The 17,222-nt window shown below is 40.8% G+C and overlaps 1 protein-coding gene across 8 annotated transcripts in view; it reads right to left on the bottom strand.

Annotated features, from left to right (window-relative positions):
- Window positions 1-17,222, bottom strand: part of dab1a (DAB adaptor protein 1a) — a 282,597-nt gene that overhangs the window by 24,862 nt on the left and 240,513 nt on the right. For all 8 annotated transcript variants that reach the window (XM_075484619.1, XM_075484620.1, XM_075484618.1 and 5 more), the window contains 2 exons: window positions 6,344-6,483; window positions 3,941-4,039 (listed from right to left, as the gene is read on the bottom strand). In XM_075484619.1, coding sequence (XP_075340734.1) covers window positions 3,941-4,039; window positions 6,344-6,483 — 239 coding nt within the window. The remainder of the gene's footprint in view (window positions 1-3,940; window positions 4,040-6,343; window positions 6,484-17,222) is intronic.

Genomic DNA, 17,222 nt, shown 5'->3' with positions numbered 1-17,222 from the left:
CACCGCCCATTCTACGGGGCGTTTAGGTCATTGTCACCTGAGACTTTTTTTTTACTGTCTGGGACAAAGAGTCATTCATCTTTCTCAGTTAAAGTGGTTGAAAAGTTGGCCTGAAAGCTTTACAGTGCTTACAACAGCCTTAAGATTCAGCTCAAGTCAGCACAAGAGTGACACTACTCTTGCATGTTTAATCAATTTACTTTAGAGTCAACTGTATTAGTTGCAGACTTTTAAAGTCAGAAGGAAAAATACTCATCATATTAATCATCCATCTATCATGATTTTGTGCGTTCATGCATGACTCCTCCTACAGACTGGCATGCTAGTCTCAGATGTGAAGGCACATATTAGGCTGTTTTTCATGTAAAGTACAAAGAAAAAGACAAATCCTTAAATATTGTGCGAACATATCTGTAACATATGCAGGAACCTAAGATGGTCTTCCTCAGGAAAGGAGAAGATGTGTTTATGTTTTACACACAATTCATGATAAATCATCATCTAATTTCCCCTACGACAAAAAAAAAAAATCCTTGTATTTTGTTTCATGTTCCTAATGTTTCAACGGATAATGTGGTGAGTTTGAAATATGAACCCTCGCAGCAAATTATCATGAATTACACAGTGAGACATGGTGTATCCAGTGGTTTAACTTTTGATCTGAAATTGAATATTAACAGATTCTGAATTTCTGTAACCCAAAGAATTTCTAGTGAGGTAATTGGACTTTTTAGTGAAATATTTATTATAAAATGTTTTACACAAAGGAAATCTTTGAAGTGCATCGGGAGAATTTTGAAAGTGTTCGCTTTAAACTGACATTTCCAGCGAGTCTCCAACACTTACATACATATTAAAGTTTAGTTTCTATAAAATAATGTGATAAAAAAAAACACATTTCCATCATTCATTTTTACTATGAAATTGAGATATGATATGGTATATCTACAGTATATATAGATAAACTATAAAATACGACATTATTTTTACAATGATCATCTGCAAATTCATTTTCAAAGTTAATACATAATTATTAATATATAGTAAATGTAAAAACTTACTTATAGCCCATGTAGAAAGAACACTTACACTTTTGTTTTCTTTCAATTTCAAGAAAAGGGGTTGAGTTTAGGGAAACAGTATTTAAAGTGGATTAGAATTCAGGAATTCAAAAACTAAAGTGATTGCATGATATATTGCTATCCTGACAGCGGTGCTTTAGCTTCTAAAACTCAACTAGAGAGAAAAACACGACTGGCTGGACTGAAAGGTCATCTTTTCATTGAATGAATAAATGTTATTAAAAGTAGAATGTAACAAGGTCTTTATGTATTTGTGATCCTGTTTGCAACTCATTGGCTTAAACCCATGATATTCTCAGCTTCTTATATCCAAACAGACCAGTGAATACTAATGTTTGTACAGGACCAAGTGCAGGGTGAGATAAGATGCTCCTGATCAAGTTCTGACCTCTTGACTTTTTGCTCTCCATGTACCTTGGAAGAAGATTAAGCGGTGCCGGGACTCCTGGTGGAGATGGCACACAGCTAATTCTTTTGTTTACTTTTGGTTGCACTTCTAAAAAATGAAAACAAAATGTAAATGTAAGCTCATACTAACTGTTAATTGTCATTCCTTGAACTATTACAGGGCAGATGAAGAGTATTACATGACTTATGGAACCAAGACTGGAGTTAATGGGAACTATGGAAGATCAGAATGAACTAGAAAAAATATATAAGTGGGTCGAATGCGTGTTTCAGTGAGGATTTTGTCATGTGAGTGCAGCAGGAAAGCTTGAGATGAATCTAAAATAAGCAAATCTAATTTAGACTGAAAAAACTAATTGTGAGGTTCAGTCCAATATTCAAAATGGCATCGTATTCCAGATATAAAAGAGTATTTACACACACACACACACACACACACACACACACACACATATATACTTTATATATATGAGTATATGTATTATCTAACAAGGAATAGTCTGGGATTCATACCAGTGCACTGTGTATCTTTTTTAAAATGTTCTGTTGGCTGCAATGGATTAATGAGATCTCTCTGGTTTCAGTCTCTGATGGAGCATACTGCAGGCCAACAAGCTCAGCCCTTTACTCTTGACCTGCCATGGCAGCGTGTCCCTTTTGAGACTGGCAAAAAGGGCTGAGAAGGCCAGTACCCATCTGTGTGCGAGTGTGTGTTGAGATAGAGGCTGACCAAAAGAAAGACACGCAGGCTTGCCCTCTGTTAGATTAATGTCTCCCCTCTACTTCCTCTACATCTCAAGCACCACCTCCCTCCATCCTGCACGACCTTCCCTCCTCCAACAGAAAGGCCATCCATCCACTCGTTCACCCATACATCCATCCGCCCATCTGGCTGACTGATGCACAGGGGGGGAATGAGACTGTCAAGATCCCTGAACCTCAGCAGAGTCATTCTCTCTTCCTCTCCCTCTCCCTTCCTCCTTAGGCATTAAGAGTGGTTGAAGGACTGATAGTGAGGACTGCATATCTCTATAGTTAATATTAATGTGTGGAGACAGAAGACAAGGTCTCCCTGTAGAGAGCTTTACTTTGACATATGCTCGCTGATTCTCCACCTATCCCTCTAACTCTGTTTCCGTCTGTCTCTGTCCCTCCGCCACATCTTTCCTCCATCCATCTTTTTCACATCCTTGTTTCCTCTCACCTTCTCTCTCTTCCCCTTTCCTCATTGCTCTCCAACTTTATCCTCTACTTCTGGACCTGTCTCTTGATTTTTTTCTCTTTATAACTCTCTGTCTTTCATCGGTGAAGGTTTTGAGACATCAAGAGAGGGAGTGAGACTCAGGTTTATGAAGGTTTTTAAAAAAAGAGGCATAAAAGTGAAAGACGAGTTTGGCTGTGTCCAACACAGGTACCACGTGGGCATGTGTCCTACCCGTCTCATACAAAGCACTTTTGAATTATTGCTGATACGCACACACAGGCGCAATTTCCGTGACATCAAATTTTACACTTTAACACCAGGTGTGGAGCATAAATCAGACTATGTCTACAATCAAGTCTGTCATGAAGAACATCAAAATAAATCAGTGTTCACAGAAGTCAAACACCTCCAAATGTTTTTTTTTCTCCTTAAAGACAGATATTTAGGTTTCCAGAAGTTAATGTGACACAAATTCTCCATCGCTACCATTAAAAGGAGGAAAACAGGCCCGTTTCGTAACCTGAAAGGCTGTATACTGGGGATTGTAGGCAATATATTTCTTGCTCAAGGATACAGTGACAGGTATGGCCAGGTGGGGGATTGAACCTCAATAAAACCTGTCAGCAGATCCTTGAGTAAGAAAATTTAAAAATAAACCACCTGGCACTTTTGGCCACTTTCCTTTGAGCTACAAGCACACTCAGTCTGCAACAGCATTTAATAACTGACTTCAGAGTTCATCTGTCCATGGAGTGCCCCCAATTTATGACCGTTCCTATTGGTGTAGATCTCTGAGTTGTAAGGATTTCTCTGTGAAGCCAAGAAAATCTTCAAACAGGCAGGGATACTTGGCAAAATGACTGACAAAGTGAATTGAAAGTTAAAAAGAAATACTAAGGACAGCAGGGAACTGATGAGAAACGTACAGTGGGGTCTGGATAGATCCCATCGGTCAACCAGCAAAGAAGCCATGTAACATTGAAAATGTATAATCCTGGAGCACAATATGAAACCAGTGTAGCTGCTGTTTGCAAAAAGGCAGACAATGGGATAGCCATGTTCTCTCATCTACTGAGGCCTTGTTCTCAGGGTTTCAATTAGGGCCTCCTGATTTCCCCAGGGGCCCATTTCTTTCATGGAGAGGCCTCATTAACAGAGGAAACACAAATGTATGCACACACAGAAGGGCTGCATGCAGCAGCGCACACACACACATAAACAGACCCACTTTTCCTTCGGAGCTTACCCCCGTCTTCTCATCAAAGATCTTGATCCCTCCAAAGGAAACAGTCAGAAACACCTTCTGCTTGTGTTCTCCTTTGGACCGCGCTGCTGCAGCGATACCCTGGGAATGGGAAAACACATACATGGTGCAAAAGAACATAAGAAACAGAATAGAAACACATCAAACATGCAAGGGGATAATCTACAAAGAGACTCTCTTTAAATCTCCATGTAAATGGCTTTATAACCCTTCTCAGCAACACCTGCTTCTCCAAGATCATCGCTGATGTCTTTCCACCTTTGCATTGTCTTCGCACACACCTGAATGCCCCAGAGCAGCAGTCTCCCAGAACTTCTGCTTTTACAGAGCCGCTCACAGCTGAAAATAAATTAATCTAGAGCATTTTATTAGCAGCTCCTGGCTGCTACTTACAGTTCTGTTCCGTAAAACCTTGGAACTGAACGACAGGTTGCTTTTTTTCTGCGTGACATTTTGCTGTTTGGTCTAGTTGAAAACAAGCTCCTGTCAGTTTGTCCCATTAGTACAGCTGATCTGAGATCTGTCAGTCAGCCTCCTCTGCAGACACCATCCCGCGTCTCAGAGCAGAGGGCACTGCACATTCTCTTATGATTTCGAAACTTCATTTGATATACTTGACAATTATTTGAATCGCTTGTGTTTGGCTGAATCAGTGGCAAACTCTAAGCGCCAATTTATTCCTGCTTTACCCAGACCTTAAAAGAAATATTGAACTTGGAAAAAGAAATTCCTTATGTCAAATGGTCAAATCGGATCAATTTAGCTTTATCTAAAAATAAAAAAATACAAATATTCACCACTGAAAGCAAACAACCTTTTGTGTTGGGGTGTTGGATTTTGGCAGGAATCTTGAATTTTAAGCTCCTCTAGAACAGTTAGTGATACTAATATATGAGTATGTTTTTCCATCCAACTGTAAAAAAAAAACAACCTCGTTTTGAGATATCAATATACCTAGAATTGTGAAGGTTCACTAGCAGCCATAATTATATGATTTTCAAATGCTACTACTGTAGTACGATTTACAAGGAACAATTTGCATGTTAAACCATGCAATATTTGTTATTATAAAATATCTTCAAAGAAAACTGTTAAATCAGAATAAACGTACATGAATCTTAGCCAATATTCCTTTAACACCACCGCTGACATGCTGACCTTGTTTTTACATCCTACACAGGCCTCTTGAACGGGATTATGGAAAATGTAACTTCGCGACGCCACAACTGCTTGAATGCATTGAAAATATAACGATGCCCTGATGATTCCTAACAGTAAGCTTAGATAAGTTTGGACGGTGCCTTCACCTTAATTTGCATTGTTGAACCCCAAAAGAAGAAGAAAAAATAGCAGCGAGAACACGGAAGTGAAAGGAGTTGGGCTGAGACGAGGAAAGAAGTGTGAAAGAATGGGTGGAGAGATCAGAGAGAAAGAGCTGATGGATTTCCTGTCCGAATAAATGAGGAGGAGGGATGCTGTTTGATCAATGAGCTGTCTGTCCACTTCTCATCCTTATAGGTCTACGCCGGGTGGAGTTTTCACTACACCTAAACAAAACGTAAACACAATCTTCTCGATCTCATTTTCCCCAGTGGATTAAGGTAAGGATAATTAATAATGAATAAGGCACACTTCACTCCTTTGTCTTATAGGACAGATTTGCAGAAAGGGTGCAAAACTCAAGGCTTTCTTTAAAGGTGTGACCGTTGTGGAATATTTGAATATTTTCTGTGACAGAAACTGAGAATCAATTATTGAATTCAACAAGGTTGCTCATTTGGACCTTATCCATGAAATAATACAAACTCACATCTTCCTCTTCATTTCAATCTTCACTCCCACCAATCTATCCTGTTATATGACTTCTCTTCTCTGCTAACTGCTCCATCTGTCTACCTTCGCTTTTATTGTTCCGGTCCTGCCAAATGAGACATTCAACCCTGTCCCCCTCCTCACTTCCTCTCGCACGCGTCATCATCGTCTCTATGAATTATATCGTGTAATCCTTTTTTATCCTTGTAATTGAACTTTTCTCCCCTGGCGATTTGCATACAGAAACACTGCCACAAACTCTATATGCATGAACGTACACAGAGGCCCAGTTATGCTGTGATGTATAAAACATGCATATTTAAATGCTTAGCTTTAAAATATGCATGAAGTTGAACGCTTTGTGGCCCCGAAAACTGAGATGGCCATTGATGTTCGTCGGTTTTGTGAGTCCCAGAACTTAATGTTGCTGCAGGCAATCACGTTAAATTATTTCTGGGGTTGTTAAAAGTTCTTCAGATTTCTCACAATTAACATGCAAAGTTTATGTTGCTAGAGAGCTTAAACAGCCACAAACTCTAAACAGCGAAGAAGAGGAGGTGAGACCACTCTTACCTTGAGCTTCATCATCGAGTCCTGGCAGAGTTTGTCTCCGCGGGCGGCAGTGACCTCGTCCAGGCCGATGAGTTTGGCCTTGTAGCGGACACCATCGCCCTTAAAACGTCTGATGAGAACAGCCTCACTGCGATCCTGCCCTGCAGACACACACACGCACACACATACAATCACACTGCAGTCATTCCATCTTCCAGTTGGGGACCCTAATCTACCACAGACCAATGCTATTACCTGAGAATCATCAATCAAGCCAACAACAAAAAAAAACAAAAAACAAAACTAATCTTTGAAACAAGCAAACAACTGGAGTACAAGTTAAAGTTATTGATTATTAAACCATCCTGTAGCATGACCAAGTTAGATCACATGGTAACTGATTTGATATGAAGAGAATTTGTCATTATACTCAAAAAACGTGATACAGAGATGTTCGGGAGGCATAGAGCTGAAACTCTGACAGTTTTCCTACAAAATAATGGTGTGACATTTTGCTCTTATCTCCCCTGTCTTCCCCAGTCCTCCCTCTCTCCTCACTTGCTATTGTGTTCCAGATTGTCGACACTGTGAGAATGCATTAGTGCGTGTCGGCTGTGGTGCCCATGTGTTGACCTTGCTCTTGTCCAGGAAGTCTCTATGTTATCTCCCATGTTCCTCTTCACACACGCACAATATACAACAGTGGTAGAGCCGCTACTCATGAGACCAAACTCTCTTTCTTTGTGTCACACTGTCACCACCCTCTGTCCAATCTTTTTCTCCGTCTCCGAGCTACAGCGTGTGGCTATGTCATCACATTTTGTGTAGAGAAACACAAGTGCATCTCTGTTTGACTCCACAGAGTGTGTGTGTGTGTGTGTGTGTGTGTGTGTGTGTGTGTGTGTGTGTGTGTGTGTGTGTGCGCGAGTGAGTAAAAGAGGGTGAGAGTGATAGGGAGAGGGAGAGGCATAATGATAATGCAGCATATTCAGATAATATATTGAGACATTAGTTCTGTACTCTGTAACAGTATGACTCTGGGAAGGTCATGGTAGGAGTGATGGAGAGGTCCCACTCCTCCTTTCCTCGTTCTTTCACACTCCCTCGATTCACACACACAGTCCCCGCAGCACTGCAGTGTAAGAGAAATTAGCCTTTTAACCATGCACAAGCTTCATATTTTGTGATGCTTTTGAATCATCTTTGTCCTACTATGTCCGAGTTTATCTGCTTTAACAAATATTTTTAAATCTGCATGAGCATCACCTGAATTCTAAGAATATTTACAGTGATTTTTAGACAGTAGAACATACCTTTTTAAGGGATATTATAGAGGCTTTTTTCCTTTCCTCTCCTTTCCTTATCTTTTTTTTTTTTTTTTTTTTTTTTTTTACAGTGGTGTCACTTTTAATATCAACGTTTCTTCAATCTGATTGGACCTTTCTAATTAGAGTTTCAAACGTAAGTGGACCTTGGCGCCTTGACTCTGTATTTGAAACCCACTGCCACCAATCTGGGGCTGAAAATAGACTGCGGCCTTAAATTTGATACGCAGATCAGCTCTAAAAAGCAGAACTGTCAAAACACAATGTTTAGTCAAGATGTTCGACAATCCTCAACTTTTCTAAGGTCTCCCTCACGGAAAAAAAAAAGGAAAGAAAATACAGTCTTCAACTGTTTTGTTGAAGACTAAATATGTCATCTTACTCCAAGAAAGTCTGAGCAAGCTAGATAAAAAAAAGTACATTTATTCCAATCAGAGAGAGAAAATCAGATTAGGTCTGTACATGGTAAAATATTCCTCTTGATTAGATTATTAAAAGGTTTCTAACACCCCTAACGATCTGATTGAGCCAGATCAGATCAGTATGCTCTGATTGAGAAGTTTGTATGAGCAATATTATTCGGTTTGGACAATTAATCCGTTTAAAAGTGCTCCATGAAAAGGCAGCTATCGACTACTCATAGTACTCAAGTACTTCACAAAAACCTCCATCGGATGTCTCTGTGCTGTCCAAGGCTGCCAGAGATCGTGTAGGTGAATATGAATTTTTTGAAATTCTTTGCTCCGTGTACAGGACAGCAGGAAAGTAATCTACAAGAGAAAAAGAAGTAGCACTGCCCTCTTATTTTGTTGAAATTGGTAACTGTGTCTCAGACCAAATGCCTATGACCTGTGGGGTTCCCCAGGGGTCAATCCTGGGACCCCTATTGTTCAATCTGTACATGCTTCCATTAGGCCAGCTAATACGCAGGTACAATGTGTCCTACCTGGATGTGTCCTGGATGCAAAACAATTTTCTCCAGCTAAACTCAGACAAAACTGAAATCATTGTCTGTGGCCCACAGAAACAAAGAGAAAGTGTTATCAGTCACCTTGAGACTCTCTCTCTTAAACCTAACTATCAAGTTAGAAATCTCGGGGTAATATTGGACTCAGACCTGAACTTTAACAGCCACATTAAATCAGTAACATCAGCAGCTTTTTACCATCTAAAAAACATTGCCAGAATCAAAGGAATAGTGTCTAAACCAGACTTAGAGAGACTGATCCATGCGTTTGTCTCCAGCAAGTTAGACTACTGTAACGGCCTGCTCACTGGGCTCTAAACGGGCTGTAAGACAGCTGCAGTACATCCAGAATGCTGCTGCTCGAGTCCTGACTAGAACCAGGAAATACGACCATATTAGTCCAGTGCTCAGGTCTCTGCACTGGCTTCCTGTCGCTCAGAGAATAGACTTTAAAACAGCTCTGCTTGTGTACAAGTCTCTTCATGGTCAAGCGCCAAAGTACATCTCTGACATGTTAGAGCCATATGAACCAACTGGGACTCTGAGAACCTCAGGGAGGGGTCTCCTGCTGGGGCCCAGAGTCAGGACTAAACAAGGTGAGGCTGCGTTTCAGTTTTATGCTCCTAAAATCTGGAACAGCCTTCCAGAAGATGTGAGACAGGCCTCAACTCTGACAATGTTTAAATCCAGGTTGAAAACAGTTCTATTTAGCTGTGCATATGGCACCTGAAAGTATTTTATCTGCACTCTTCACTTTTAAATTAATTAATTAATGATTATTTTTTATGTTGGGTTTTTTTTGGAATGATTTTATTTGCCTTCTTGTGATCGTATGTAGCTGTAAAGCAGTTTGAATTGCCTTGTGTACGAATTGTGCTCTACAAATAAAATTGCCTTGCCTCTTTGAATGAAAAAAACAAAACTATTATAACGCAAACACAGTCCCATTTATAATTTGTATGAGGTCGAACCTCTGAATCCCTAAACAGAAACACACTCAGTAACAGTCCTACTTTTAGTAAGTGACAACTGTTTTTTTCTCAAATTTCCTACCCAGGAGACAAAAGAGCAAAATATCTATCCTTATTTTGAGACTAAGAACAACTCTTTCTGTTGTGTCACATTGGGCTCAGATTAACTCGAGTGATTCAATCACTGGAGGATCGTTGTGTTCACCACGGTGATGTTCGTTTGAGGGCCTTTAAATATAGCCTTCAATCAATTTGAAATGATCCCATGAAACATGCACATTTACAAATGTACACATAAACAAGTCCATTGACTGTTAACCCTAAGCAGTAGAGACACCCCCTCCAAACTTATCATCTCTTCCCACTATGTAGCTGTTTCATGCTGTTGAAATGTGCTGCAGTTACAAAGTCTAAGACATGAATTCATAATTCTTTCACATGTAAACATGAGCTGCCTGTGGGGAGACAGTTGATTTAAATGCCTTTGACTGCTAGAAAACAAGCCTGGGAAGTTTAATCTAACTGGAAATATAAAGTTACTACTTTAAACTACTTTTGAGTTAATACTTGACGAGGAATGTTTTGTATAGCCACCAGCAATAATTAAAGCAGCCCTGGGAAGGTTTCATGATGTTTTTGTTTGCATTATAGTGTTACTCATAAAAACTGCATCCTTGAAGTCAGACAAACACTTGGAGAGCCTCCCCTTCCTCACACAACATCTGCAAAGCCATTTTTTATGTCTGTGTTTCGAGCTGCTCGTTGCATAACTGTTTAAATCTACAAAAAAAAAAAAAAAAAAAACATGTTTAAAATTCTTGGGCGGATCTGGACTCAGGTGGCAGCCATTTTGGGGGCCTAAGCTGGGCCTTTTTCTGCAATTATGGTGCAGTTACTGCACTGGGAAAGTCTTAAGTGGGCCATATGTGGCCCAAAGGGCAAAGAAAATGTAGTTGTGCCATGTCTGGTGGATTTGTGGCTGAGCCCAGGCAGATACGCTCATTCTTATCATCATTCTAGGACAAAAAGAAAACTGCAGATGTGTTTAGGACATAAATCCTTTGCTATTCTTTGCTGGCTGAATCTTGCAAACAGCATCCACAATATTTGTGTTTCACAGCTTGTTCACAGACAGTGAATCTGTGATTTGAATTGGAAAAAAAAAGAGAGTATGCGTGTCCCCGTCAGATAAATTAAATGAGAAAGATGCGGCACTCCATAACAAGCTTAAGTATTTATCTCAGTTTAAACATCAAGTAAATAATTCCAAAGAGAGTCTACTCAAACTTCACAAGTCAACCATTACCATTTCAAAAACTCAAGTTCGGTGTCCACAGGGTCCCAGACGAACTCTCCCCAATTATTCCTGAACACGTGTGGACTCATTAAGCCCATGCACCAATCAAAGACTCTTGCAGTGTGGGGACAGTGGGAGAAAAGAGGGATGTAAATGGGTTCTTAACAGAGAAAACAAGGCTCATGACCAAAATTATAAATCATTTATCCAGTGGCAAACAAGGAATTTATAATGTCCACATTAACATGAATTGACCTCTTCCTCCCTAGAGAACCCTGTACCAGATACAGCTGTGTTTGTAAGGAGAACACAACCAACGGCAGTGTTTTCAGAAAAGGCCACCTTGTATCACTAACAAAAATGATGCAGAATTTGTTGGACATTATTTCTATTACAATGAATGTGAAAAATGTGTAGATGACAATTTTGAGAACAGATTCAACAACATCAGTGTTGCCGAATAATTGCTATGAGGATGTTATTTTTGTTCTACATTACAGTTCTGATTACAGAGGGGGGAAAAAGTACATTTTTGATGGAGTTTTACAATTATTACTCTTGCCCGATAATAGGGATAAAGAGACTTACAGAGGCTCCCAGATGGCTCATTCAAACAGCCCAAGGTTGTTCAGTCGGGCCTGAAGGTTTGTGGAGCTGTTACTCACCGAGTTTGAAGAAGCTTTTCAGAGGTACGTTTTTAAAATAAAAGTTTATGGCTTAAAGCCTTAAACTATAATGAAGCCACTGTACATAATGGAAACCTATATCATAACAGCCAATGTTTAGGGCTTAAATCAGTTGATGAAATATTGTTTATCGTACAACTGCAACATTTCCACTCAGTTAAAGGTGGGGTATGAGATGTTTTCTGGAGCATTTTTTATCATATTGTCTGAAAACCTCCTCACGTCCCCATTGCACCCACTAAAATAGAATGTTTGGAAAAAAATATATATATTTTAGTCCATTGTAGAGGGTGTAGCAAGAGGAAATGTCTGACCAATAGAAGTAATGATGAGAGTTACTTCTATTGGATTCTGACAAGCCAATCAACCGTCAGCCCCCCTCCCCCCTCCCCCCTGCGCGTTCACATACTCGTGACTCGTTCATGTGTTTTGAAGGCGTGGTTTCGAGGGGTGGGCTGAAGGGAGAGGCAAGGTTGTGTATTTTCAAAAATATAGCTTGTAGGAACCGTTTTTCCAAGATCTCATACCCCACCTTTAACCGTGAAATAAATACAGTTGAATCAAATGTGCTAATGGCTTCAGTGATAAGCACATTTGGAAAACAGCGTTGATTCATGAAAAGAATATTCTGATAATTAGAAAAAACTGTGTAGAAATTCATTTCATGTACAAACAGTTCAAAGTGCTTTACATACAATAAAAGCATTGCAGCAAGGAGGCTCATCCGGAGAAGTATTTCACCGACACCTACACAGTCAGTGCAGGACTTCCTCCTGTGAGCGCCGTTATGTATCTGCGTGAGACTTAAAACGACACTGGATGCGTCCAGCTGCTTTTGTCTCACTGGAACAGCCGTTTTCATTTGAGTTTGACATTTAAGACCTGCTTCCTCCATCTACATCCATCACCGTTACAGTACTGCTGCTATACTTAGCACACGGAGGGAGCGCAAAAGAGAGAGACAGAGGTCGAATGAGGGCAAGAGGGGAAAAATGGTAGTGGGGGTCCAGGGTTATTTCTCTGCTGAGTGGTTTATATTATTACTTTTTGGAGGTATGTTCATGAAAGACCTCCCTGTGCGTGAGGGCGTGTGTGTGTACTTGTGTGTGTGCCAGCAAGGAAAGCATTCAGTCTGCTGTAATTAAATGTCTGCTATTGCTGCGACCCCGCTGAGCTTCAAACACAACTAATGAAAGAATCTGCCGTTTCATCTGCTCGCACTGCTCAACAGACACACTCAGAGACACCGGCTTCATGTCTCTCTCCGTCACACTCACACAGACATGAATCCAAACAGGTACAGACGTGTTCACAAACATCTTAACAAGTGCACCATGATGTTAATGCAAGAGTCTTGTGAAGCATCAATCCTGGCTTCTCCACAGGTCAACGCACACAAAGAGAAATCACATCGAAAAACTTAACAAGCAGAACCATCAGGTGTTACACCAGAGTCTGAATATCAAAAATTCTGCTTTTTATGCAGCGGGGCATATTTTATGTTGTAGCATCCCTATGTTCGTGTGTGTGTGTGTGTGTGTGTGTGTGTGTGTGTGTGTGCGCGTGTGTGTGCGCGTGTGTGATAGTACTTGGTATGCAGAGTTGGTTCATAAATGTCTGTCTGATGCAACAAGCAGAGAGGGAGGGAAGGACATAAAGCCTACAGCAAAGGATGGAAAGGAGGGATAGAAAGTGATGGATGGATGAATGAACGAAGCCTCCTGTGGATAAATGTCACTCAGGATTAAAGCATTATGACAGGCAGAACCCACCTGACTCACTCTCACTCTCACACACACATGCACACACACTCTTCCACAGGTGATAGATGGCAGGTGACTGCTGGTACGGTGCATCTAGCCCTTCAGGAAAGCCTCCAGCATCGCCCCGGGCAACTTTAGCCTTCTGCCTCCTGTGTGCCCCTCCATCACTCTCGTCCAACTGGTTCCCCGTTTGTTCCCTTCCTTCGTTTAGTTAAAGATGGGTTACAGTTCAGTCACATACAATGTGTATTAAAACCAGATTCATTTAAAGCCCTGTCTTTTACCCTTTTATTCTCAGTATTTCTTCTTGTAAAGTAAAAGCCAGTCGCATCTATCTATCCTGTGCAGGCAGTTTATTCAATTGTTGGGGATCTGGGAGCAAGAAATTCTGGCTACAATGAAGTTGGAAAGGGGAGAAGATTAAGCAGTTGGAAAAGCAGTCAGATTTAGGAACCCCAAAAGGCAACTGAAGAGATTGGCATTTCTGATCAAATTATTTTCCATCCCAGTGGTGAAACAAGTGAAAAAAGGTAGCCAGGTGAAAATTTTTTTTCCAAAATCACGTATGTCTGCTCACTGAGGATGGAGTCAGATGTACAAGCTTTAAGTTTAGAACAGCCGATTAAATCATTGATTTAATTTGACCTCAGATATTTAGGCCATTAGTTTGAGACCACTGAGCGATGTAGAAGCTGAAGCAAAGTGTACTCATGTGTCCCTTTGAGTCACAGCTTGGAACAGCAAGTTATCTTCTGACATTCCTCAGAAATGTTGTCAGTAGCACAAATGCTGTTGCCACCATCAACAGCAGTGCATTTATCTTCAGCAGACAAGGATTGTTTGCAGTAGCTGGTAAAGTGTGGCGCTTGTTTCACTGTGCTCAAGATGAAGAAGCTCCTAGAGGCTCTTAACTACAGCTGGGACCGTTCCCAAAAAACACTCTACAGCACATGAGGGAACCCAGCAGTTACTCTCCAATTAATCCTGCTTCTAAACCTGTACTGCTGAATATGTGTGAGTTTGTGGGTGTGCTTGTGCTTTCTTTACCTATAAGGAAGTTGTTCAGATGAAGCAGCCACTCGTAGCTACTCTCACGCAGACTATTTTCAACACAGCCCACCACAGGGGAAGAAAGCAGGTTTCTACTTCTACTTGATTGTGGCAGTTTGATTTGGAACACAAAAACCTCATTCACGAGTGAGTGTTTACACATGTTAAAAGAAGCAGAGTCATCAAAGTGAAACACGTTGGATGCCTTTTCTACAAAGCAAAGCCGAACACCAGGGTGTCTTTAGCGATCTGGCTTCACAAACTCCGGCATCTCAGTCAGGCTACATGGGGTCACGATGCTGTTTACCAACTCAAACCAGGTTTTCTGACATTTTCTGTCATCAATATCACCATCCCTTCATCAAAGCACATGCAGATCTGACAGTAATTAAGTTTATTCAAATCAATCAATGTGTTGAATGCACAGTATATTCCTCAGACAGTTTCAGACATTTTCTTTTCAGATGTAGTCATGGACATACACAAAGCTGACAATCAACTGTAGGGCACGTCTGGAGCTTAGAATGTCTGCGTCTCATGTCTGATCAGAGTCTGAGTCACATCTGTCAGCGAGAGTCTGATTGGATAAGCATTTTTTTGGTTTTAGATGAGCTTTTATCTTCCATACGATACTGCATGTCAAATGAAGATGCATTTAAGTATAAGAGTTCATTTGATCTCTTAAGCTAAGTTTAAGATCATCCCTTTTGACCTTGCACACATGGCGTGCTATAATTGACATCACAATACCAGACTCGCTTGGCATATTTAGAACCCGTCAAGCACTGTGAGAGCAGTTTGTCTGAAAAATGCGAAGAGCTGCAGGGAGGAGAGCGGGTGCTGTTCTGTCTCTATCAGCAGCTCTAAGGCCCACCAAAATCTTTTGAGGTGAAAATAATTGCAAATGTTACAGAAGCATCGAATTCCCCTTAAAAGTAAAGAATATAGTTGAATCTGTGTACTTACATTTGTGTAATGTGTGCTTCCTGTATGACTCCACGAGTGTATGCAGTGTAGCAGTGTTGTGTTATCATCAACAGTGACGCTAGCTCAATGTTGCAACAGTGGAGACTAAAACAAGTTCAACATGCCTCAAGCAACGATGTAAACCATTATCGTGCCGTACTGACGTCACAACACGCTTGTCCACCGACCAATCCATGAAGCATTAGAAGCCCAATTAAAAGTTACCTCTCTAAACCACGAGTTCTGCTTTGCAGGTCCCTGGTGTAAAATGAAATGATTACACTGTGGCTACTTTTCTGTGGCTTTGCTGTTGTGCATGTTCCTGTTTTCTTAAAACTGGTTTTCAGAGACAGAGAAAAAAAAAAAAGCATTTAGTTCAGATGTGCAGCTAGTGGATCTTTGTGTATTAATTATGACTAAATAAGCATCTATGCTGGAGGAGACCTGTGATTCACCTGCTGAGGATGACCCAAAAAAAGAAGGCTTTGAAGAGAGCCTAATAGGACTTCAGGCAAATCTAACACAATTATTTTGGATTAGTTTGTCCTACTCAGCGTAATATTCCCTCTTTCTCGATCCACGTTTTGCTCCCTCTATCTCCCCACATCCCCTCGCCACCTGTCGTTTTGACCTGGATGACAGGGGCAGAGCCAGTAACCTGAGCTGCCTGTGCAGAAAAGCGTGTGAGTGTGTGCACGTATGTGTGTCCTGAGGCATCCAGCTATCCTCTCTGGAAGAACACACAAAACAAATTAGAGCTGAAAAATACGTCAGGGACAAACCCAGCACACTGCACATTACCACCCCACACGCACACTCAAAGACACCCACACTTCCTGTCAAGGTCACTTTAAAAAGCAGGCAGAGAAAAAACTCTTGACTTGATTGTACAGTGAAAGCTGCAGAAGACAGCTTCCGAGCTGACCTTTTACAATAACTTTTCTCTCTTACAGCAGCTGTAGGTGCGAACATCTTTCATGCCATTTACAGTAAAGTCTAAGGCAACGCTCGTCACAGACAAATCAATTTTGTGTTTGGTTAAAATTTCTGCTTCTCATCTATAGTTTGGTGTCCTCTGGTCTGCTGTTTTTTTTCTGCTAATGCCTTTCAATACGGCTTGATGCTACATGCATTTCAAATTTGAAAACTTTCAATTGTGCCACGAAGAGCAAAAAAAGCAGAGCCCCACTCCTTTGCACCAGACAGAATAATTGTATTATTAGTGGCAAACCTGATTTCAAATCACATGCTCCATGTGGTGTGTAATCAGCAAAAAGCACTCTGCTGGATGTTTTCGAAACGATACATAATAAGTTGGACGTACACATTGTTTAGGAGTATATTCTAAATGCAGCTGTGATGTGGATGCCAGGGGTCATCTTAGTCTTGTTTTTATCTGAGGGAATGCATTTAATCGAACACACAGACACACACGTACACGCATTTTCTGCGGGGGGAATAAGGTAATTTAATCATCTCCTCTACCTTTTCATTTCATCTCATCCTGTGCTATATCTCCTCCATTTAATAAGGAATCAACAAAAGCTCTGCTAGCATGGGGCCAGTCTCAATTCTGTTGACTTTCTTTCTTTTCTCATCTCTTTTACCCACCATCTCAGCATCCTTTCGTCTACCAAGAGCTCTAGGAGGTAAAGCTCATTTCTCACCGTTGCTTTAGGTAATTGGGCACACTAATTACAGGGAACCTGCTGTGAGTGTGCATGTGATTTTCTACGTACAGTCAGGTCCAGAAGTATTTGGCCAAGGGAACACACTTTGCTTCAGAGCTGCGGAATGTGCCTATGAATAAACCATAGGCACATAAATTGGTCAAATGAATGAAAAAAAATTAAGAAAAGACGATAAAGAGGAAGA

Source organism: Odontesthes bonariensis, chromosome 15 (assembly GCF_027942865.1).
Source record: "Odontesthes bonariensis isolate fOdoBon6 chromosome 15, fOdoBon6.hap1, whole genome shotgun sequence".
NCBI classification, from domain to species: domain Eukaryota; kingdom Metazoa; phylum Chordata; class Actinopteri; order Atheriniformes; family Atherinopsidae; genus Odontesthes; species Odontesthes bonariensis.
Note: the sequence above shows the minus strand (reverse complement) of the source record. Positions and strands in the feature narration are given on the sequence as shown.